Here is a 24,329-nt window from a genome sequence, read left to right on the forward strand (position 1 = left end):
ATTTTGCATTTCATGTTTCTGTTTCGTATCTTGTGTAATACATTTTTTTGTACCTGATACTAATTTGTTACATTATACGGGATAACGAGATTTCTTGTTCCAATAGGCCCCATATTCAAAGCTGTCGATTTATTTATAAACACATGTCAATCCTCAGTTTTTGAATTACACATTTTGTTATTTCATGGAAAATAATAATGCGCTTTTTTCTTGTACTTGTCTTGTAGTTTCCGAATGACATTTGCCGAGTTAATAAAGTCAATAAATTTGTCTTCAAGTCAATCAATATCAATGTACCTAAACGGTTTAAAAATTCAAAACTCATCCATAGTTTTGATCACAGCAATATTGCTAATCCAAAAAATCATTCGTTCAACTTTCTCACGTCTTACCATGGAGTTGATAACCTAATAATTTTGTAAGATATTTTCAAAAAATTTTGTTGATTTAAATGTCACCCAACTCGAAATGCCCAAGCTGCTTCTTCGTATATATACGACACGTTTTCGAATAATCAAGTAAAATAGTATAATTATACTTTTACTTATTAAATAAATAATTAAAAAGACAAGTAGCGAAATTCAAATAAACATTTGAGAAAGTTATATATGTCTATTCAAAATCAATTAATATTAAATAATAAATTGATATTAAATTCCAATTAGATGTACATTACATATAGAACTCACACATAACCCATTCATCTTCACACATTTACTAGTCGAGAAATATACATATGAAATAATAAAATTGACATAAGAATATTATATTAATTAAAGAGTAAGATACGTGTTACGCTGGTGATCCAATCTATGTGTCCTTTCATTCCATATTCCCATCATCAACCAAGTCGTCAAAATGGTACTATTATTTCGTCCTTCAAGTGGGCTTGGTATTATCGTGTCGTTTTGCCAATCATCCTTGATATACATATATACATATTTCCTTGGTTAGACGATATAGGGTATCCAAGATAGGATCGGATAAAATTGATAGATCTTCCTTCGATGATTTAGAATATTAATACTTGATCTGTGTTTCGTTTGAATCAACGCCACGTTTTACATTATTGCCTATCGATGTACTCTTTACGTCCAAACAAATCGACTATCTCTCCTCGACTAGTCCGGTACCGGACACGACAGTCGCCAGTAAGCCGATGCTCGTGTCTGATTGGCTATTATGGATAATACCTAGTGACACCAATTCTAATACAATATGACTACGAACGTAGGCAAATACGTACAATAGTTACAAATAGTTACAATAGTTAATCACTCGTATGAGAATTATTGTAATTTTCACTCATGAATCCTGCTTTTTTATGGCTCTCACTTACAAACTGACATACGGATGTCGTTGATTCAAATATTATTTTAGAACGATATCTTATCTCTCACATAAGCCGACGATAACAACCGATTCCTTTCAATTTCAAGGTTTTCCTGATCAATAAATTTTATAATGTAATGTAACTTTGTAATGTAAGCCTCTTCAAGTATTCTAAGAATTCCGAGTCTTTTTGAAGAACTCAACCTTGTGTGACGATTTCGACATATGCTCCTGTCATTAGAATGAATGCTTTTTTTGGCCATAAGTATTGCTTTATCATTTAACGCCCATGATAGTATATTCAAAGTATCCCATATGTAGTCGTCAATATAACGTTTTTTCCAGACAACTTTAAGCATTCGTAGAATAGAGTGTGGAATTTATTCTTGATCAAGAGCGTCCTTTCTCTTTGTTTTTTTGTTGCTTTTCTTCGAAAAAAAAAGATACGCGAAACCGTTATTAAAAAGTAGGGAAGTGTTTATCTCGTGAATGAAGATTGAAAGTGGGACTAGGTGGTACCAACGATAATAATCACACAACGATTACGTCACGTAGTACGATTGAGCCTTGTGGATACAATTTTTATGACACCTACTCATACTTCGAGCACGTGTTTTGCAATTTAAGTTTCGTACAATAACCAAAAACCACACCATTTGACGGAGATTTAAATCACAGCGAGAAACTAAGAAAAATAAGTGCCGTGATTCAGTGGTTCGAGACGTCCTTGTTATCGAAATTAGGTATAGGTTATAGAAATTCCACTCCGCCGTATTCATTCGATCAAAACACTGAAGAATTTACGAAAATTCTGATATTCAACTTTTCAAAATTTAACATTTATAATTCGAAAAAGTGTCTAAATTTATTAGCCTAGGAGAGTGCTCTCCACTGACAATGAGCCATCTTGAGATACGCCTACACGAAGGAACGTAATTCGGTATCGATTGTTATTTGTATAGAGATAAAAATAATTAGACTCCAGTAGATACCTGACCAGTACTCTAAATTTCCTGGTTTGCCTCCGAATACATTTGATGCGCATATCTTATTATTTTGCGTGATAGAATATTGTAATCATAGAACGTGCGAGACTACTTCTTATATCTACATATATACATATATTACCGTCAATTAAATACACAATTGTTGAAATTTTTAATGTAAATCCAGCTTAACGCAGAACTTTCGGGAATAAGTACCAATTTATGGTTGTCGACCATGCAGTCGGGATAAATTTGTATCCACGATAACACTGCCGACATTACATATCGCTTACTAATGAAGAACCACCCACGTGTATAACGTTAATTGCGAAAAATGTTATAATGTTGATAATTGAAGTAAATTCAATGTAATGACCGATAAAACACAATGAAAATAAATGAGATTCGAGACAAGAAACGTTTGAGTCATCTTGGTTTGTCCGCTGCCGGTCGACCATTCGATAAGAAGTCCCCTGTATAAGGAAAATTCGAGCTCAGTCATTTAATTTCTCGCGAGAATTTACGGGACTGTTAAATAACGAGAGCGTAAGTATGCGTATGTTATGTGTGCTTATTTAGATATATATATATATATATATATACCCGCCAGCCGCACGTAATGGTACACATCATTTAATTTCTCGCGAGAATTTACGGGACTGTTAAATAACGAGAGCGTAAGTATGCGTATGTTATGTGTGCTTATTTAGATATATATATATATATATATATACCCGCCAGCCGCACGTAATGGTACACATACAAATTCAAAGGTCTTGTAGACAAGACGTACAGCGCGCCCCCCACTTCGCGGGCAGCCCGTATTTACGAAGAATTATCAGGAGAGAGCGCTCGGTCGCTCAGTCGTTGTCTGTCTCTCGTCGTGTCGGTATCTCCTTCGTGTCGGTGGGATCGCAACCATTCTGACGTTCTCTGCGCATAAAGGAGTTATTACCGGGAGGAGTCACGAACACGAGTGTCCGTGTGTATCACAAACTCATTCTTCTCGACGCGGATAACCCGATCTAAATATAGTTGTGACTCTGCTGTGTTTCTCAAATCTGCCTCTCACGTGCTCGTGAAACACGGCACAAGATTTCGCGAAACCCGTTTTCGACGCGCGATCTTCTAAATAGGTGTCGCGATCGATCAGCATTACGGGCTGGTGCTATGCTGTTTGAAAGCCGACGATGGTATCGTCAAACGTGTTGATTTTTCGGCATCGGAACTGTGACTATTATTGAAGCCATTCGCGTAAGGATTTCGTAAAGACAATTGCGCAACGTTTGAACGATAAAACTTTTTGCATTGCTACGAGGGAATTAATGTAACGTGTGTGTATGTATATGTGGGTGTGTGTGTGTGTGTGTGTGTTTTCCATCGTCCATCGAAGAACATTGAAGAGCCCGTGATATTGGCATAGTTCCGGATCTCGTCTAAAAATAAATTTTAGTTTTTCAAATGGAAAAGTTTACGAAGAACCGGTGACATTCGTTAAGTGCACAAATGCTTTGAACAAACAGCGTTTTCGAAGAGTGATAAGTGCCGAGAACATATAGCTTATTGGAACGAGCTTTTGTGGAAGTGGTGTCTCGTGCAGGCATAGCGAGTGTTGCGACTCGTTAACACTGCAACGACTTATTCTTATCATTGTACAAGATTTTTTTTGAATTGAATTGTTTGTTGATCTCGTCTAACGTGAAAACATGAGACGCAGGCGCAGATAACCCTGGAGGAGTTTAAAAAACTACTACACAAATTTATGGCTTGTGTCGTAATAAGCGCTATATAAACATTTAAAAACCTGTGTTAAAAGACAAGTCATTGGTACAATTGAATTACGGGTAGGGAAGAAGTGTGGAGTCGAAATTGACTGAGTCCTTGAAAGAAGTGCCATGAAGGTGTCCGTCGACCACACAAGCGCCTTTAGTCCTTACCCGTCGAAGTCGACGCTTCTTGTACCATCGAGCTTATCGGACATGTGTATCGTGTGTGTAGACATGGCGAGGGATACACCAGGATCACCGATGTCACGGCCACGGGACTTGGTATCCGGTGGTGCGACGGCTACTCTCACATCGGGTGCCTATCATACCGCTCCGACGGATCCGACGGCGCTGCACGGGCATGCTCTCCAGCAGAAGATTCTAGAGGTAATGTAGAACCATTTCCCGGCAATACTGCAGAACACGATTTCTTCGTGAAGGACTACGTGTTAAAAAACAAACTGAACAATCCATGGCTAACTTCAAGGAGTCGTCGTATTTTGCAGTTTAGCCGATTTCCTTCTAACCTCTAGTATATGGGCTTCGCGCGACCCTGATTTAGCGACCCATCCAGAGGTGCACTTTGGCGTACACAGAAGTGAATGCTTCTGCATGCAATACGCATGCGCAATACGAATTTCCCATTTCTCGGACCACTTCGTTTAAGGAACGTCATCAAGTTCAAGGCCGCCACGTGTACGGCTACTTTATTGCTGATAAAAACCGGGAATCGATTTAAAGTTTGTTCGTGCTTGTTGTTTTTAAGGATTTCGTAGGAAGTAGTTCAGCCAGGAGGATTTGAGACTGTGTACGTTATTCGACACAGCAATGGTAGTCGAGCCTGTACAAATATTCCTACCGCCTCTTTCAGCTCGTACAATCGATCCGTCGTGCTTTGCTCGACACACATAATTTTTGCACGTTCGCCGTTAGTACCATTTCAGACACGAAATTAAAAAACACGAGCCGTTAATGCCACGTGGCAATCTGATTAAACAATATAAGCAGCATCGATCCACTTGTACTAATCTGATTAAGATGGTGGATACTCGTTTCTACTCACGTACCCGCTACTATCCGTCAATCTCATAGAGATAATCACACGTGAAATTTATGATATACGATCTGCTCGTTATTGAACTTCTTTGAATCTCCATGACGAAGATTCTTAGCGACATGAGAGTTTGTAGAGGTGCAACGGCACGTAGTAGTGTTGAAATTGGGTTTGAGGATTTTTTCGGTTGGAAACATTGTTTTTACGAAAGCGTTGTGGTGCCTCCTCGGTCGTTCATTTTGAACCCCAGGCAAATACAAGCCACAGGCGTGTCCTGCGTGAAATATCGTTAACGCTTAAAGAGTAGTTGGCGTGTGACGTGTTGGCGTTAATGCCACCCATTCCTCCTTTCATAACCCCTGACCTTAGTTACTTAGGTAAATGAGATATTTCACGCGAGCCATGCGGTCTTATCTTTTACGGACGACGGTCAGGTGGTTGAATTTATAAAAAGCTTGAGGGCGCCTCGCAATATTGTCGTTAGATATGATAAAATCTCTGAAGATACAACATTTGAAGGTCAGCCACATGCGATTAGGTCAGTTAGTTATCTACGCGGCTGATCGATCCTTTAGTATGAGAACTAGAAAAAAAATCTGCTTGTCGCTACTTATCAAATTGTATATCAGTGTTGCTCGCATTACGAAGATAATATTAGCGATTTTGTTTTTATTTTTTATTTTACAATCGCGCGTTCAAGTAGTAGATTTTGCAATGTCACTGATTTACACAGAAATGATAATGCTGATAACTAACCGTAAGTTAATTCGTTTTTCACGTCCACTCGGACTGCAGATGGAATTTTTGTCTCGTCATGGCTTTTGTCTATTTTTGAGCCAGCTGCATCTCGACTATTTTCCCACAGAACCGTTTGAAGACACAATCGTTGTCGTTGCGCCAAATCATTAAATATTTGTTCACGCGCGCACGACGTCACTTTCGTATTACGATGACACCGAGTTTAATGTCTTTCGTTAATCTTTTTGAATTGGTTCAGGTACGAAAATCGCGATAGGCTTGATTATGAGATACCACCCACGTCAGAGCCATTTAACGATCGGGCTCCAGCATGATAATAGGAGCTACTGCTCTACTAGTGTCAGTCGACTGCAATTACTGTGTTCGATTGTAGCCCTACTGCGGTATAGTTTAGGCCGCTGACACGTATATGTATATGCATCATGTATAGTATGTATGAGAATGTACGACGGGACGGACTAACCACTGCGATGTTACATAAAGAAAATATAGATGGTGTGCACCAAAAGGTGGCCAGAAGTGGGTCATGCAAATGCATCAAGATTCTGGAATACATTAGAACAAGTGCAAAGGCACAAAATAATATGTATACACGCACAGCTAAGCTAACACGCGACGCGAAAAGAAAGTTGGCGACACTTTGCTGTGGTATAGGATCTTGGAGGATCGAAAAGTTAGCGTAAACATTTGTGAAATTATATAACTACAGGAGTGTACGTCGCGGAGGAAAAGTTTGATAACGCGAACAAATTTTTTGATTGAATTCTTTTGCGAATGTGGACAAACTATTCGAAATACTCACGATGTATTGCTCTGATGTCGAGTTGTCTTGGAAAATTAATTTTGAGGTTAGGAAATTTAGTTTATCAGTAACAAACTTGGCATCCTTGCAATAGTGTGCAACGTGCATAACAATATTGTACTTGTGCTAATGAAAATCGTCAAGATAACTTCATTATAGCCTTACAAAATGGTTTTGTTTAATTCGTAACATGAACGGTATGTCAGGTTGAAATTTTCTGTTGCTCCAACAAAATTTTATTCTCGGTGAAAATACAAGGATACGAGCAAGAGAGGCGGATGGCGATTGCGTTTATTTAAATTAGCACATACGATCGGATCGAGGACAAGTGACATTGCGGAGTGGACGTTGCATATAACGGGAAGGGCTCAGTCGTTAACAAATTTATTGCAGACCAACGTTTGTCTAGAAAAATGTATGTGAACGATATCGTTGCTTGCTTTGACGACGCTTGGAGAGTATAGTTTTGCGCGTAAAATGAAGTACAGATTGTTCCGTTGCTTACAAGCGTTAACGCACACATGTACTTTATTTTATATTTTTCATCCGTTGATAATCTTGGACAGCTCGGTTGCCTAGAAATTATTAACGGAGTAGCAACATTAAAATATTGTTTAGTAAAGGTTAAAGGGTCCAGTTGCTTGCAGTGTCCCAGGTCCAAGCACAGCTTCATCGTGCTTGGGGGGCTCCCCCACCACTCGATAACGGCTAATGGCGAGGTGACATTAGACTGGTCACATAGAAAAACACTGGTACCCTCCCTTTTTTTATTTCTACGAATTCACACAAATATATGTTATCTTCGTGGGAGGGTTTCCTTAGAAGATCAGTAGCTCGAACAATTACCTTGTACGGATAACATTGAAAGTACAGCATTGATATTACACTACGATGAATTTCGTAAGAGAATTCTCGCGCAAAACGGATGTACAGAAATGGCATAGAGGAAATGGCAGTAAGAGGGGTGGGGGGGGGGATGAGGAAAAACTGTCGACGATGTCAGGACAATGCATCGTAGCGTTGCGGACGTATCCAATTGGCGAAGCCGTTTGAACGTGGCTGCCAGCAACCCACGCGCTTCCTTCGCCGTGAAACGTGCTTGTTCTATCTCTCGATATGTTTTACTTTATTTTCTTCTGTATTCCTCCTCTTCTCTTCTTTTCTCGTATTCCAAAGGCGAAGAGAGGCGTTTCTCGTTCGGTCAACAAAACCTATAATTTTCCTGGAGTGCTCGAACGTCACGTATATAAAATTGCGACTACCTACCAGCATAGGATGGGCGCAGTTATGATTGTGAGTCTGGACATTAGATTTCTACTCGTTATCGATATTTCAAATTTGAATTTCACTTTTGAAAATTCACTGTGCGGTGTCGACGGTTCTTCTCGAGCTATATGCAAGATAAAAAGACATGACAGAAACCGAATGTGTCGTTACCGATGACAGAATATAGTCGGAAGTTTTGTTTTCCTCATATGCTCCGACAACATACGTTCCGTTCGAAAATCGTGAAAGTCTACGAGTTGTAACAATAGTAAGACGCCCCGAATCGAAGAACATTACCCTTGAGGTATCTGGGTTTTGTTCCAGCTACAGCAGCATCATCAACTTCAACAGCAAATTCTCCGACAGCAGTATCAGGCGCAGGAGCGACAGCTCGCTGAGCTTCACGAGCAACAGATGCACCAATTAAAGGTGAGCGAAATTGCGCTAACTTCTCTTCGTATCATGGCCATTGACTATTTATTGCTTCTTGAACTAGCTACAGTTTGATAAAAAGTGCGTTGTAGTATGTTCGTTTCGTTGAACAATGACTTGGCTTTTCTTTCACTGGCACTGATAGTGGCGAAACAATTGATAGACTTTTGGCGTCGCGCTGGAATCGCGTGTTGATTTTTTATTGTGAAAACATTATGTAGTCTCTGTCGTCGATCGCGCGAAACCAGTCTATCGTAGTCGGGATCGTTGTTAAAATTCCAACGTGCACTTTAACGGAATACCCCCAGCGGCTCTGGTTGCCCTCTATGGGACCCCTTAATTTTTTTATTTACTCTCTAAAAATAGCCAACACTGTCCTCGCGCGTCCGCACGTCCATTCAACGCTCATATACATATATATCAAGCACCAAGTTGTCTATGGAATATTCCAATGTATGTGACTGCAACCGTGCCTGCCTGCCTGCCTGCCTGCACGCACGCTTACGCGTATACCTCAACTATCGCTACGTGAGGACCTCGCGAAGGACACGATTCCTCGATGCTTTTGGCATGCGCCCTCCCTCCCGATACTTGGCTCACGTTAGTGAATACGAGAGGCGCTTACCGATTCGCAAGAAATCATTTGCAATTCCGGGGGCGTCGGAGCCAGCCGGAAGTCGCGGGTATTGCGGTCAGGCATTAAGTTCGCTCGAATCCTTCGCGTTCTATTTATAGAATCAGCTATCTCGAACGGAGAAAAGTGTTCCCCTACTTCTGCAGTTATCGTTATGTACGTCCGATGAATCATTTTCGGCCTAATCGATAGAGCTCTGTGTTCAACTATTTTTACGTGGCAATGTCACGACGAACAAAGTCGTACTTGATCAAGTGCTGATGATAAAGTTGCGTGACACGAACGTCCTAGAAATATTTTTGCTTTTACGTTATGCGACGTAATCCTTACGTTATCGACGTTTCACGTTATACTGATTCCTGTTTTGGCTAATCGAAGGGCGCTTTACGTAACACCAGGGGGTGGTGGAGGCATTTATTTTTATGTCGCGTCTCACAAAGGTACCTGTGACGTATCGTTTCCGGTGGGTAGTACACAGGTGTTCGCGCGGGTGTCCTTCTTCGCGTTCGTTGATCATGCAACCAGATTCCGGGTTTCGCGTTTACTGAACTTTGGTACGCTGTGTCATGGCTGACGGCGTTGTAGGTGCTCTATTTTATTGACACTCGTAAAGTGACATCGTATAGCAGCCTTATCGCTACTAGGTAGTTTATGCCCGAGTTAACGTAACCGCGTATATGGTTTGACTGCTAAGAACAGTGAGCTATTAATAAACGTTGCTGGGTGTTAAACGGTTATTATTTTGGTTCGTGAGGTACCGATTGACGCACTCGTTAAACAAATATCGAAGCCCAGGTACAAAGTCATATACCTCTTTCAAGCTTGTACTCCCGTATACGTAAACTAACGAACGAGTAACCGCAGTCCGCATTCAATATTCTTTCCTTTGTTTTGGCCTCTCTCTCTCTCTCTCTCTCTCTCTCTCTCTCTCTCTCTCTCTCTCTTCGATATTATATTTTTGTTTTCGCGTTTTACATTCAACCAGCGAACTCAGCAGATTCGAACGCGCGTGTCGCAGAAGCAATATTTATTGGCGTCAAGGCCACTCGAAACGTCATTTTTCCCTGGATGGGACGGATAGGCGTGTTGATCTTTTTTAAATGGTGCATCCTCACGTATCAGAACGGACATTCACATTCGGATTTGTAACAGAATACATGGTGAGGAGGGGGGTGGGGGGGTGTCGTAGGGTTTAACGACGTGGATGGATTTTTGTCGTTTACGAGGTCCCCGAGAATCCGATTTAGTATACTATACGCAGCGGAAAAAGCTCTTGGTTAAACCGGCGAATAAACTTTCACCGTATTTATAGAAGCTCGAGGAGAGGAGGCCATTGACTCTGGCAGTAGTGCGCGCGAATTCTGATCGTGCGTTAACGACGCAACGCATGGGCCAGGGACTCGAATCGGACTAAATCCCTCATGAATTAAAGATAAGACTAGGCCCGTAATAGTATAGGAGACGCGTACACGCGCCAAACCCGAGACCGGGAATCGCTCTCGAGAAATCGAAACGGTGAAATTTACGTGGATTTGCATTGCAAATTCTTATCGGCTTTTGCTAAATTTGGTCGCGACTGGCAGATCGTCAATTCGCGCGTCTCGAATCGCGACACGCTCTAGTGTGTCATAATCGTGACACTTATATAAAGCTCAGCTTGTACGGCCGTGACTCTGCATGCGCGTTTTAACCACCCGGGTTAACTGACGTTGTTTAACCCCAGCGTCGCCACGTTGTCGGTTCACGTCGTCGGAAACAATACTGCGAGGCTTCGAGCTCCCTCGCCGAATCCTTCAGCTTCGTCCTAAAATTGGCACTTAATTGTCAGCCGTTTTTCACTGGCGAGCTAGCTAGTTTCTTGTAATTAGCGAAACGTTCGTTAATTCGTGTACTCGGAAGTGGTAAAACGTATTTTTCTGCCTCTTGTAATTATTTACGTTTCTGTTATATGCGCATTACTGATATATAGGTCCAGGGATACTGAGACGTAAAATAAAAATACAGGGAGAAAGAGATAATGAAATTGTAAGAGAGAGAGAGAGAGAAAGAGAGAGAGAGAGAGCCTCATGGAAAATTACCGGTTGAAATTTTGCACCAGCAAGCCTGACAGCTGTTCTGGCTCCGACAATCGAGTTTGAGCCAGTGACAGCTACTTGTATATAGTGTCCATTACGTCATACGTAACTAATTATTATTTTAATGAATACTTTGCTTTTTTCGAACAATGATACTATTGATTTCTGTTTACGCGAAAATTAATAGAATTTTGTGAAAGCAGACATCTCCTCGCTTTCTTCATCTTCGTAGACCGAATTCCTTTGATATATTATATAATAATATTCGCGAAAAATAATACCATGCAATAGTAACTTTATTCAATGGATTTGCAACGTTTACAGTGCAGTTTTTAATGTAGAAATTTCTTAGCAGGCTTCTTAAATTGTTAATCAATTTCAATTGTCCCTATGGGATGCTTGCGATTTACGCGTGCTACTAACACTCTGTCCTCCTTACTGAACAGAATATTTGAGTTTTTTATGCCAGGCCGATTCCGTAACTGTACAGCATCCTTGAGCCCACGGGTTCACGTGCAACTCTGTGCAAGGCTATTCGGCACAAAAGCACCAACCAAAGTTGCTTTCATCATAGTAATCAAACGGACAGGCTAACTCTAGGTGGTGCGTTTAACCGGAATGACCCTGTACAAAAACTGCACTGTCCTTCCGCCGTCAAATTTTATAGCAATTCCAAGTAGTCCATTTGCCGATCTCGAGTAACGCGTACAATGCAATTCCCGGATCTGTCCGTAGTTTAAGAGATACCCTTGCAAGCGCAGTACTGCGCGAAGAGCATGAAATTATAGAAATGCTCTTAAGATCGAAGGAATGTATATCTCAAATGGCTATCACAACGTGGCCATGTTCGTCATGGCGGAATTCTAACCTGACTAATTCCTTCCTTTCATTTCATTTTTTTTTTTTTTTTGAACGTGACATCGAATGCTCGTAACATGTAATTCGACATTACCATGCTCTTATCGATTGGTATTTATGTGCGTTTCAACGCGAATATCGTATAACGACTTAAGACCGATTAGCACTCGTGGTGCGCGTATTGCTTGTGCTACTATAGATATCGTCTTAAGCCAGTGATACGGCTGCAGTAGATAAGTAGCGAAGCAGCCGCTGTGAATGACCTAAGAAAGTTTACGATTGATATATCGCGTATTCGCAATTGACCGATGAATGTACGTTGCAGCTGTGGGAGCAGCAGAAGCAGTTGGAGGAGCAGAGAAGGGAGAAAGAGCGACTGGAAGCACTCAGGAAAAAAGACAAGCACGATCACAGCGCCATCGCTTCGACGGAGGTGAAACAGCGTCTTCAGGTACGAGCGGATAACGTATTTTTGTTTTCTCGCCTAAAAACCCGAATCACAGTTCTTCAAAATACTTCTTCACGTTCTCTTTGTTGCGTATCGTTGCAGAGCTTCCTAGTGAACAAAAAGCAAAGGGAAGCTGCAGCGGCAGCCAACGGAGCCGTTTCCGGAACACCAGGCTATAGAAGTTGGTAAGTTTGCGAATTTCACGATGCATCACAGTGGCCCTAATAACCGTCAGAACATTTGTTTCACGCTACACTTTACTTTCCACGATGATAAACCCACGAACTTTATTGTTTTTCTTCCGCGAGGGGCCAGCTCCCTTGACCACCCCCCCTCCCCCCCCCCCCCCCGCCCCCCCCCCCCCCCCCCCCCCCCCCCCCCCCCCCCCCCCCCCCCCCCCCCCCCCCCCCCCCCCCCCCCCCCCCCCCCCCCCCCCCCCCCCCCCCCCCCCCCCCCCCCCCCCCCCCCCCCCCCCCCCCCCCCCCCCCCCCCCCCCCCCCCCCCCCCCCCCCCCCCCCCCCCCCCCCCCCCCCCCCCCCCCCCCCCCCCCCCCCCCCCCCCCCCCCCCCCCCCCCCCCCCCCCCCCCCCCCCCCCCCCCCCCCCCCCCCCCCCCCCCCCCCCCCCCCCCCCCCCCCCCCCCCCCCCCCCCCCCCCCCCCCCCCCCCCCCCCCCCCCCCCCCCCCCCCCCCCCCCCCCCCCCCCCCCCCCCCCCCCCCCCCCCCCCCCCCCCCCCCCCCCCCCCCCCCCCCCCCCCCCCCCCCCCCCCCCCCCCCCCCCCCCCCCCCCCCCCCCCCCCCCCCCCCCCCCCCCCCCCCCCCCCCCCCCCCCCCCCCCCCCCCCCCCCCCCCCCCCCCCCCCCCCCCCCCCCCCCCCCCCCCCCCCCCCCCCCCCCCCCCCCCCCCCCCCCCCCCCCCCCCCCCCCCCCCCCCCCCCCCCCCCCCCCCCCCCCTATTATTCGGCCGCCCGGTATTTCCCTGGGGGCCTACGTGTCCGTCAACACGTCGACAGGGCATCGTCTTCCCTCTTGTCGTTGGTGCAGGTGTGTCGTAACGTATTCTCAGAGACTCTCAAATCTTCCATTAGCTCACTGGAAGCGTTTCGGTTTTTTGCGCTAAGAACTATTGACCCGTGGACCCTAATTCGGGTAGACAAATTTAAATTCGACGTGGTACAAGTATTATTTACATTCTGTTCTCGCCGAGTGATTGGTTCATTGTTATATCGGCGAGGAATGAAAATACAAAATACGAGAGTCCGAGCACAAAGTTTGACTGAACAATTGATTCGTCCGTATAACTAGGTATTTACGAGCGGAACGTAAATGGGTCAAGATCGTTTTTCACTTGAAAGACCAAAAAAATACAAGAAATGCCATCTGCCAGGGAGGTACTCGAGTACCATGTCTGTATTTGTCGCGTGGAAATTTCCATTTGCCTTCGCGCAATGCTTTCGTAACCTATAAAATTCATCGTCCGAAAAGTATCTTTCTCGTCTCACGTTATTTGAGAATATTTGCCATTTGCTCTCGACATCTTTTCTTATTTTGACTGTGATCGATTAATGTCTCTTGTGTCGAGGTCTGTTAATTTGGCCCAGTTGAGAGACATTTGAATATTCTCTACGCTCACAGAATTAAGAAATTTACCGATCCACATCGATCATATAATCGTCTTGACGTCAGTCATGCACCACTAATTGACTGTATTAAAATCATTATCCACAAAGCTCACACGAAACAAACACCCGTTGTATTAGGCTTTCCCAACGATTACGGTCGATGTAAAATTAACAGGCATTCAATCGTAGGCCTTGTAAGAATTCGTTTTACTTAAGTGGAAAAGAAACAGTGCACCAAGCCACTTGAGCAGTAAACGAAATTAATTGATAAACCACTATATTCGTGCGAAATCCGTTAAATCGATGTTAGCCATTTTAATAGGCCGCTGCAAGTCGCAACGATAATAGTACAACCTGGCCCAGTTATCCATTTAGCTTTGGCGAGTTCACGTCCGGCGTTGGGGGAGCCGCTGGGACATCACTTCCCCCTCTTAGTTTGTCCCCGCAATAACTTCATCATCTCTACTGTAAGCATGCCGCACGAGAGGTCCATTAGGGTGCCACATGTGCCTTCTCCGTTACTTGACGTACATATCTATACACATAGGCAAACCGCGTGCGGCACTGTGCGCACACGGGTAGTGTTAGAATTCCGAGGAGGATGGTCGAGAGCTGACCATAAGATCCACGATGAAGCACTCAGGATTTGGGTATTGGCCTGAAACGATAGTTGTCGCTGTGGCGCCGGTGCTCGAATCATTGCATTAACAAGTCATTGTCCAATGGATTGAAATCCTTTAGTAAACATTAGATACGCTGGTATCGATATTAGCAATCGTTAGAAAAAGCACGTAATCTATTTTCGAGAAACTCGTGTCGGGCACTCTGCCAGCCATCACATTTCTCTCAGACTCCTACTAATTTGTAGACCCCCCCCCCATCCCCCAATACGTCCGTGTAGAAAGCTTCGCCAAGTGCAGGATTGCTGGTGAATTCACCTCCTTAAAAAAGATACTATTGTTATGATTCGGTATACAGACAATTTTGAAATCATATATCTACGCCAAGTTCGTATCATATGTCCAAGTTACTATATATATCTATTTGTTATATCATCTGGCACTAGCTCGTTATTTCAATTGTCATTGTGGAATTTTCTGTAATATCTTCACAATTCGTTTTATTTTATTACTGACGTTTACGTTTAAGTAAGATTTAATTGTCTTATAACAATTTATACCAAAACTTTGAGTGATTCCTCATCGAGTACCGCTTGGCGGGTCCGTGCTTTATCTAATTTTATTGCAAACGAATAGAATGGGGATATGTTTATTGTCAGGGTTAACAATGGATATTCTCAATTTGTCATAATGTAAATACGCTGGTAGACAGTACGTTTATTTTTAATAAAATTCTTAGATATATTTGTACACACGGTAAAACTTTCCGATAACCCAGGTTTCTCCTTCCGTAAAATTTCACATCCTCCACCGCCTGTTACCTGTAGGCGGCACGGATCAACCGAGTCTCTTGATAACGTAATAGTCTATCTCCATTTTCTTTATATTATCCTTCGTTCTATCCCCACCATCTGTAACCTCACTTGCTCAATATCCGCGCACGCGCAATCTGATGAATTGGAGAGTTAGGATATTGTGTAAGGTGATTGGTTCTATGTGTAGCGTTATTGAAAAGTTTTATCATGTCTTCAAAATTTCATTCACACACGGTAAACGCAGTTCTATATTTCTCATATGCAAATAGGTATAACGAAATATAAGTGCGCTTGCAATATTAGCAATGAACTGAGGAACATAATCACGGCAGAATCCTAGTAACAGAAGAGCAATTTTGTAATATCATTAGTCTGCTGAACACAAGTATTGGGAAATTTTTGCAACGGACTCGCCAAATAGTACTCGACAAGGAATCACTGAACTGAACTATAAACATATGTAAGCGGTAGTAATAACACAAAAGAGTCGTTAAGGCATTACAGGAGATTCCACAATGAAAATTAAAATAATGAGTTAGTGCCAGATGATATAACAAGAGCTGAAGATTTTACGATTGATGTCTCACATCTTTGGATGCCTCGCAGAATATTCTAGATCAATGAAGACATAATGGATCCTCTTACGTGTCATCTTCCTTTTTTCCATTATTATACTTTATGCTTTCTTCTGGACGTTGATCTATATTTATTTCGAAAGTCTACTGTTGAGTCTTGTAAAGAAAAAAAGTAAATATAATATTGCAGAATGCTTGTTATACATATTTGTAGCTGGAAAAGATAAGTTAAAAGTAAACATTTAGGAGTTATGAAAAATTGATGAATAGTTCAATTTTCTTTGGAGAAAAACTAAAATAGCTGGTCCATTATTACTAATTAGCCTATTTTACTTCCCTGGTTTAATCATAGACTTAGTCTTAAGGAGTAATTTCAAATATCTTCAAAGAAGGCTTGTCTCTTTAAAGAATGTGAAACGCCACGTTTTCGTTTGAAATATCTTCAAAGAATTGTCTCTTTTGAATGCTACTTTCTTATTTTTGTATCTTATTGCCTTCTTTCTATATGGATCAGTACTAGTATATAGAGTTGAATGTCACCTGAAAAATTAATACAATGAGTCGGTTATACATGATACCTGACAAACAATATTATTTTAAAAAATTACTTTATACTGGGAATTCCATGGAACCATATATATGTATATATGCGGTAATATAACAATGAAATTGAAGTCAGGAAATGAAGTCAAATGATACTGCCTATAATTCATGAGACAATGTGTGCACATAGAAGCAATATGATACTTATTAAAGAAAATATAAAAACAATAAATAGAAAACTTACCAATTCATTGAAGAACGTCTTTGGAGTGCACTAAGTATCGCATTGAGCCATTCAACACATACGACAGTCACTTTGTCACACTCAGTTTATATTCGATGACTATCAAGAAACTCTTAGGCTATACGCAAAGGAAAATGTAATATTCAGTAAGGAATTCCATTAGAGACTCGATCAGGGGTTCCAATCATTTGACAATCTAAACAGCAATTCTAACCAAACACAGTAATACATGGCTCTTGTAGTAGTTTCAATATATTATAAGTCTGGCCTTATAACAGCGCATATCATTTACATATAAAACTATTTCTTCTTTGTCAACCTAACTTCTCTCGTTGACAATATCATTATATGACGAATTGTACCTCTTACGAATATACATTAAACGCTTATGAGTGTCTAATAAGAAATATATTCGATTGTTTGCAGGCTTCAACCTCAGTCGGAATCCACGAACACGACGAATGCTTCTCATCCCTATCGAATGCCACAGATGTTACAGGAGAAATTTGGGGATGATTTTCCGCTGAGAAAAACAGGTAGATATCACATGGAAAAGCTTGTTCCTACGAGTAGTCTGTGTGTTAGTAGTATGCCTACTAAAGCATGGATTTGCATCGCCATAGCTTATCGGCAGACGATTATCGTACGACTCTTTAAATTTCGCACTGGCGCAAATTTCACACGCAAGGATAATTTTTCTCGTGTATACGAAGGACACTCATCCTTTTCATGTTGCTAACAATAAGTACTGGCGATGCGTGCGACTGTGCACAGGTTTCATTTTAAACGTTCTCGCCAAGTTTTCGTTTCAATTTTTTTCTCTTTTTTCTTTTTCTTTTCTTTGTTCCTTTGTCGTATCCGTTCGTTTGCTCGACCGTTGAGTGTGCTTGCGACTTTTCGTAGCTTTATGTCTGAACGCCGCGTGCCCATAGCACGTCGTCGTCGGCGTCGCCGCCGCCATCGCCGCCGCCGCCACCGCATCCAAAACACGATAGCGGCAATATTTTTTAACTATTAAGGCTGCTCCGCGAATTTCGAGCATTGCCAGTTTACCAAAGTCGAGACGTATGCGTGATGTGCGTGCGGGGTGCGTGCGGTGCGATAGTCTAGTACGATGTTACGGTATGATGACTAACCCTGGCTGATTGGCCCGGCGCCTCGGCAGCCTCGGAGCCAAACTTGCTGAAGGTGCGCCTTAAGCAGCGTGTCATGGAGAGGAACAGCGCGGCAACCCGAAACTCACCCCTCATGGCTCGCCGGAAGGATCGACTCCTGTCGCACCTCAAGCGGAAGTCACTCTTAGCAAGTACGTCCTATACCTATGCTTACCCCGCTACTATATCAGGAAAAAGATTAACCCTTTTAGCCCCAAGGTTAACACTGGAGAATTTATTTGAATCGAAGTACTGTAGAAGCAATTTAAAATACGTGAAAAATGAAGCTAAGAAACAGGTGAAGTAGTTATTGAGATAAGGGAGTATTACACGATAGTTCTTCAATGTTATTTTGGGGCTTTAAGGATTGTATTAAGTTTTCGATTATTCGATCATTATTGGATCATACTGAATCGAGCATTACACGAGAGGAGGCTCGCCTCTCTGAGCAGAAATACGTGTGCCAGTATTCGAGCGACTTATTTTTCTTTGGATTATCCATTTTAACTACATTTTTTTTTATCAGATAACCATAGTCGATTATGTGTCATCTCACATTTATGGTACATCACCGAACGGTACAGAGAATATATAAATAGTCATTTACTTACTTTCAGAAATAATTCTTTTATCTCGAGTAATGTCATCGAATGCATTAACGTTTATCCAATTGGTCTGGCACGTGTAGTTGGCAGGTGCAATTGCAAAAACATTATCTAGGCATATTACTGTAGAAGGAAAGAGCACATATGAATGAGTGAAAAATAATTGCACCTGATGACGCTCTCTGGAGGGCACACGAGTATTCTGGACTTTGGAGTAAAATGAACGATTATTATATGAGTCGACGATAGTTACCGGGATAGCTATATATATATATATATATATATATATATATATGTATATGTATAGCCAGCCAATAGCTCATAACTGACTGTTTCATATTGTTGCATTTGTTTTCCATTAATTGGATGTTGACTTGACTTTGCTAGTGTCTGGTAACCGCATGATAAATTAACATACATCATACATTTGTAGTTTATTAGTTTTCCAAATTGTATCAGCCGACAGGTAATAGTCGAGTCGGGTCGTGTGTCTACGTGCCTAGAGTCAATGAGATTAGGAGAGGTGATAATTATTATCGAAAATCATTTGTTATCAAAGTACACGTGTGTAAATGAGCAAACTCTCCGCAGCTCCATTCAAGAAAAAAATGACTAAAAATATTGTTTTTTATTTTCTATTCAAATTTACAAAATGACCAGATCGAAATAAATTGACGTGAAAGTCAAGTTTTATATTGATCTTGTTTACATCGCACAATGTTTGTAGATTCTGGCAGCAATTCTGAATCCGGGCCTAACTCGCCTCCAACGGTGAACAATTCTCAAGCGAGTCCCACCGCTGGAAGCAACACGCCTATCCAAGAGGTAAGTAAGTGCAGTAAACAAAGAGAGCGAACGAGAGCTGATAAAAAACGAAATGAACGAGGCTCGTTAAGATAAACTATTGTAACTATGGACTAAATCACCTGCTGCTTTCACTAACGTAATTGCTTTGGACTAGAGTTTTCGAACGTCGACTATTTCGGCAAACTTTTGGTCCGAATCTTCGCTCTCAATACACGTGATTCAGTTGGGCTCTCTGAGGATGCTGCGTGAGATTAAATTCTCGCAGCAGCTGATCTCCGCGTTTTAGATTTGGAAAAATTATAATTGATAAATTTTAAATTGCTCAAACACAATGGTTGTATGATGATGTTGCTGCAGGAGGGCGAGAACGCGCCCTATGGAGGAGCCCTGACGAGCAGCAGTCAACAAGGCAGCCTCTCCGATCTGTCCCTCTTCAGTTCACCGTCCATGCCCAACATTTCCTTGGGCAGACCTCATGTTCCATCCAGCTCGACGGCAAGTCATCGCATTGATAGTTAATTTTTAGAAAATTTTCGTGACGTCTCATTGTATTATCGTTCAAATTTCTTTACAGAGTGGCACAAAATTGGCACCCGTGTCGGAGGCAGAAGTTCGGGCTGCGTTTACCGCTCGCCTGGGTATGCCGCTAACTGGACAAATGCTGCCAGGCACTCTGCCATTTTATCCATCCCTCACTGTGATCGAAGGTGAACCAACTTATATACACAAACAGATGCAAAACCTGGAACAACCGAGTAGGCAGCATCCATTGTATCATGGGCCGGCGCCTATTACAGATGCTCAAGTAGCACACGCAAGACTGCATAAGGCTGGTCACCGGCCTTTAGGTAGTATGTTTTCTCTTTGTTGGTAATACTCCGGCTCGGTGGAACGTCCGTCTCGGAAGGCATTATCCTCCTTCATGTCGTCACAGGAACCTGAAGGCGGCACTTCCGAGACGTGCGCTGCGTCCGTTCAACAAATCAATTTTTTCCGATGAGATTTTAGTGACAATAGTCCCTTCCGGTCTCGCAGGTAGAACACAATCCGCCCCTCTGCCACTGGGTCATCCAATGCTCCAAGGTGGCATGATCGCCCCACCAACGCACTACGAGGAATACCTCGCTGAAAAACAACTCCATGACCAACAACAAGCCCACAATTACCTGAAACAGCAAATTCGACAGACGGTGCTGACTCGCGTAGGAACACGTGGACAGGCCACCAGTCAGTTGGACGAGGCACCAGAGAGTGAGGAGTCTGAGGTGATAGATCTTACGGGCAAGAAGGAACTCCTCGAGGAGAGTGAGATCTCGAAGCAACAGAGAGACCGGGAACAATTCCTGCAACAGCAGCGAGATCTGATGATGCGACATACTCTTCAAGTTAACGAATCTCCGGCTTATGCGAGTAATCGTAGCTCTCACTCCGCAAGGCCGCTCTCCAGGGCACTCTCGAGTCCTTTGGTGCATTTAGGTATGTTCACTGGGTCAACACTTTTAATTCATTAATTTACGCATAGCGTTTCTTTCAATTTTCGTGCGATAATTCGAATTCGCATTGTTTGAAGGACCTCAGGGTGCTGGCGGTGGGGACGTGTTTGCCCGAGGATCACCTCATCGACCGACTACCGGACTGGCCTACGATCCTTTGATGCTGAAGCATGCCTGCGTATGCGGCGAGACTGTACGAGGTCACCCTGAGCACGGTGGCAGGCTGCAAAGCGTGTGGGCGAGGCTTTCGGAAACTGGCTTGCTTCAGCGATGTGATCGAGTGCGATCTCGTAAGGCCACCCTGGAAGAGATACAGACATGTCACAGCGAAGCCCACGCTCTACTCTTCGGTAAGGCTACCGTCTCATTGCCTTTATGTTATTTTTGCTTGAACAACCGTATGGAACTTCTTTTAACTTCATTAAATTTTCATTGGTTTGCAGGTACAAATCCTTTGAATCGGCAAAAGCTCGACATGTCAAAGCTCTCTCAATTACCTATAAAAAGTTTCGTTCGATTGCCATGTGGAGGCGTAGGCGTAGATTCAGATACAACCTGGAATGAACTCCACACTGCACCCGCTGCTAGAATGGCCGTTGGTTGTGTTGTGGATTTGGCTTTTAAAACTGCTATGGGAGACATTAAGAATGGTTTTGCCGTTGTGAGGCCTCCTGGTCATCATGCCGAAACCAATCAAGCCATGGGCTTTTGTTTCTTTAACTCCGTGGCCATAGCCGCAAAGTTACTTCAGCAGAAGCTTGACACGAGAAAGATAATGATTTTGGACTGGGTAAGAATTAATTATATGTGTTCTTTAGTAGTTGAGTCAGATAGATGCTGGATCTTATATTTGATCTATTTTTTATCATATCTCTAGGACGTGCACCATGGTAATGGGACACAGCAGATGTTCTACGACGATCCACGAGTTCTTTACCTGTCAATACATCGACACGATGACGGTAACTTTTTCCCAGGAACCGGTGGACCCACCGAGTGCGGTGCTGGGGAGGGATTAGGATACAACGTGAACGTAGCTTGGTCCGGTGGTCTCAATCCGCCAATGGGAGATGCTGAGTATCTTGCAGCATTTCGCACAATCGTCATGCCCATTGCCAAAGAATTCAATCCAGATATTGTTATCGTGTCTGCCGGATTTGATGCTGCTATTGGTCACCCCGCACCTCTAGGTGGCTATAAAGTAAGCCCAGCCTGCTTCGGCCGTATGACGCAGGAATTACTCACACTTGCTGATGGCAAGGTCATTCTGGCTCTGGAGGGAGGGTACGATCTCGCTGCTATCTGCGATTCCGCTCAGGAATGTGTTAGGGCTCTCTTAGGTGATGAGCCTACTCCACTTAGAGAGGAAGAACTCACGAGGGCTTCTTGCCAAAATGCCATCGACACTTTACAAAAGACCATTGCCATTCAGGTAGGCAGAATCTTTACTGTATATTCAGCTATTCGCCTTCGAACCGTCAAAAGATACTACGATTTTTAAATGGACAATCGTTTGTAATTTGTTTCTTTGTTTTATTTCAATGTCAGATGTCGCACTGGCCTTGCGTTAAATTGGCCGCGCACACAGTGGGTATGAGCGTGATAGAAGCCAGTCAAAAGGAACATGATGAAACTGAAACCGTATCGGCGATGGCTTCTCTATCCATGCAACAGCCCACAAACCTCACGTGAGTGTTTTACATTTTCCCACTAGAATGACGCGTTATAATTAGTGATAATACCTAGTAATCCTTAATAACACTTTCTTCTTTGGCATTGCACAGGACCACACCTGAACATTCCCGTGAAGTTTCCGAAGAGCCGATGGAGCAAGATGAAGCGAAGTGAAGTAATTGAATGACAATAAGTCGTTGGTAATCTTACTTCTGCGAACCTAATCACTGGGGAAGGCGCAAGCCCCTAACGCTAGAGAAAGAGGGAGAGAGAGAGGGAGTCATGATGGCGTTGCGGCACTTTCAAGAACCAGAGGTTCGTGGTCAGTCACGTCGGACACAGAATTTACGTGGCCAGATAGCGTCGGCACGGAGTGCGCTAATGATCGGTCGTCGAATAAATGATAGGGCTTCTGAATGGCCTCTATGACTCGACGTTCGGTCTAATCCGCTGAGAGAAGACAAAAATATCGACAAGAAGCATTTCTGTTGGCGATATAGAATGAAACAAAATGTTGACCATTTATATGGCTAAAGGTACTACTAGCTATAAGCGTGGCCATTCTACGCGAATGCGCGGACGATGAAGAAACTCGCCTGGTATACGTGTTTTAACGTTGATAAGGTATTGAACAATTTTCTGATTAAAAGGACATTTTTTGGAACGTGGGTGTCAACTCACGGCCTGTCCGTATGTATCTCGGTATTTTAGCGTTATCTACTCATTCGTCGAGTGATGAGGAGGAGGATCCGAGGTTTTGGCCATATAATATTCGCCGAGTCTTCAGCGACGTTTCCGATTAAAGAATTTTTTTCAAATGAGTGTCTTGTTAACGGACAACGAACGTGTTTCTAAACGTGACCTGAACTAGAAGTATGTACTTTGTGCGTTGGGATATCGAGAGCGTTATAAGCGTTCGAGCCGTAATAAATATATTTGTCACATCGTGTGTGATTCTGAGTGAAAAAAATGTGCCCATAAATGAGTAGATGTGTGAACGCATATGTAAATTTTCAATCAGAATGCACATGCGATAAGTGGAATCGAAGGAATACATTATAAACGAATTCATAAAAGACAATAGCGTTAGACTTTTTTTGTTCGAGCTTTCTATCAGGCGTAAAGGGATGTTAGGCGCGATGTGCTGGTCGCTGGCGCTTTGTTTTCTTCTTCAACTATCCTCTCATACTTTATTTTCGTGTTCGATGCGAACATTGTGAATGAGCTGTTCCCACGCAGCAGGAATTCCCACGTGTCATTTATCTCTCTCGGTCATAGATGCGGATAGGTATGTGTGGTGTTCAAGGCGTTGGAGGATATAAGAAAATGATTAAAAAAAAAAAAAAAAGAAAACGTTCGTTTAACGTGTAAGTTGGTGTTTAGAGTTTTAGGAAGAAGGATGCTTCATATTCGACAGACCGGAATCCGGTCGTTAAATTTAAATGAGCTAAACGGAGAAAGCAAGTTTGTCTTTTTACGTATGATTTTCTCAAGTGATTTGGGTTTTCTGCTGCGAACAAAGGCTGGTGCGATTTTTGTGATATTTTGTAAAAAGGTAATTAAACTTTAAAGTTAATCGAGAGTATATGTAGTGGAAGGAGAAGGGGGAGAGAAAAAATATTAAAATACAAGCATTTATTTTTGTGTCGTGCATTTTATGAAAATACAGATGATATATGAAATTTATTATTAAAACAATATAAAAATGCTGTATTTATATAGATATATTAATGAAGGCGTATAACCGTATAGACGCAGGTATATCTATA

General features: G+C 42.8%; 1 protein-coding gene across 14 annotated transcripts in view; it reads left to right on the plus strand.

Annotated features, from left to right (window-relative positions):
- Nucleotides 1-23,944, plus strand: part of LOC107266848 (histone deacetylase 4) — a 94,572-nt gene extending 70,628 nt beyond the window's left edge. For 7 of the 14 annotated variants that reach the window (XM_025084049.1, XM_025084050.1, XM_015737778.2 and 4 more), the window contains 15 exons: nucleotides 4,317-4,471; nucleotides 8,290-8,394; nucleotides 12,290-12,415; nucleotides 12,515-12,597; nucleotides 17,254-17,363; nucleotides 17,993-18,133; nucleotides 19,314-19,411; nucleotides 19,751-19,888; nucleotides 19,968-20,244; nucleotides 20,411-20,869; nucleotides 20,964-21,236; nucleotides 21,330-21,676; nucleotides 21,764-22,318; nucleotides 22,435-22,574; nucleotides 22,671-23,944. In XM_025084049.1, coding sequence (XP_024939817.1) covers nucleotides 4,317-4,471; nucleotides 8,290-8,394; nucleotides 12,290-12,415; nucleotides 12,515-12,597; nucleotides 17,254-17,363; nucleotides 17,993-18,133; nucleotides 19,314-19,411; nucleotides 19,751-19,888; nucleotides 19,968-20,244; nucleotides 20,411-20,869; nucleotides 20,964-21,236; nucleotides 21,330-21,676; nucleotides 21,764-22,318; nucleotides 22,435-22,574; nucleotides 22,671-22,734 — 3,071 coding nt within the window. In that variant the 3' untranslated portion in view covers nucleotides 22,735-23,944. Of the gene's footprint in view, nucleotides 1-4,316; nucleotides 4,472-8,289; nucleotides 8,395-12,289; nucleotides 12,416-12,514; nucleotides 12,598-17,253; nucleotides 17,364-17,992; nucleotides 18,134-19,313; nucleotides 19,412-19,750; nucleotides 19,889-19,967; nucleotides 20,245-20,410; nucleotides 20,870-20,963; nucleotides 21,237-21,329; nucleotides 21,677-21,763; nucleotides 22,319-22,434; nucleotides 22,575-22,670 lie in introns of those variants that run through there. The other 7 variants (XM_025084051.1, XM_015737783.2, XM_015737785.2 and 4 more) reach the window with 7 other exon arrangements.
- Nucleotides 23,945-24,329: the final 385 nt, after the last annotated feature.

This window comes from Cephus cinctus, unplaced genomic scaffold (genome assembly GCF_000341935.2).
Source record: "Cephus cinctus unplaced genomic scaffold, Ccin1 Ccin1_scaffold0330, whole genome shotgun sequence".
NCBI lineage: Eukaryota > Metazoa > Arthropoda > Insecta > Hymenoptera > Cephidae > Cephus > Cephus cinctus.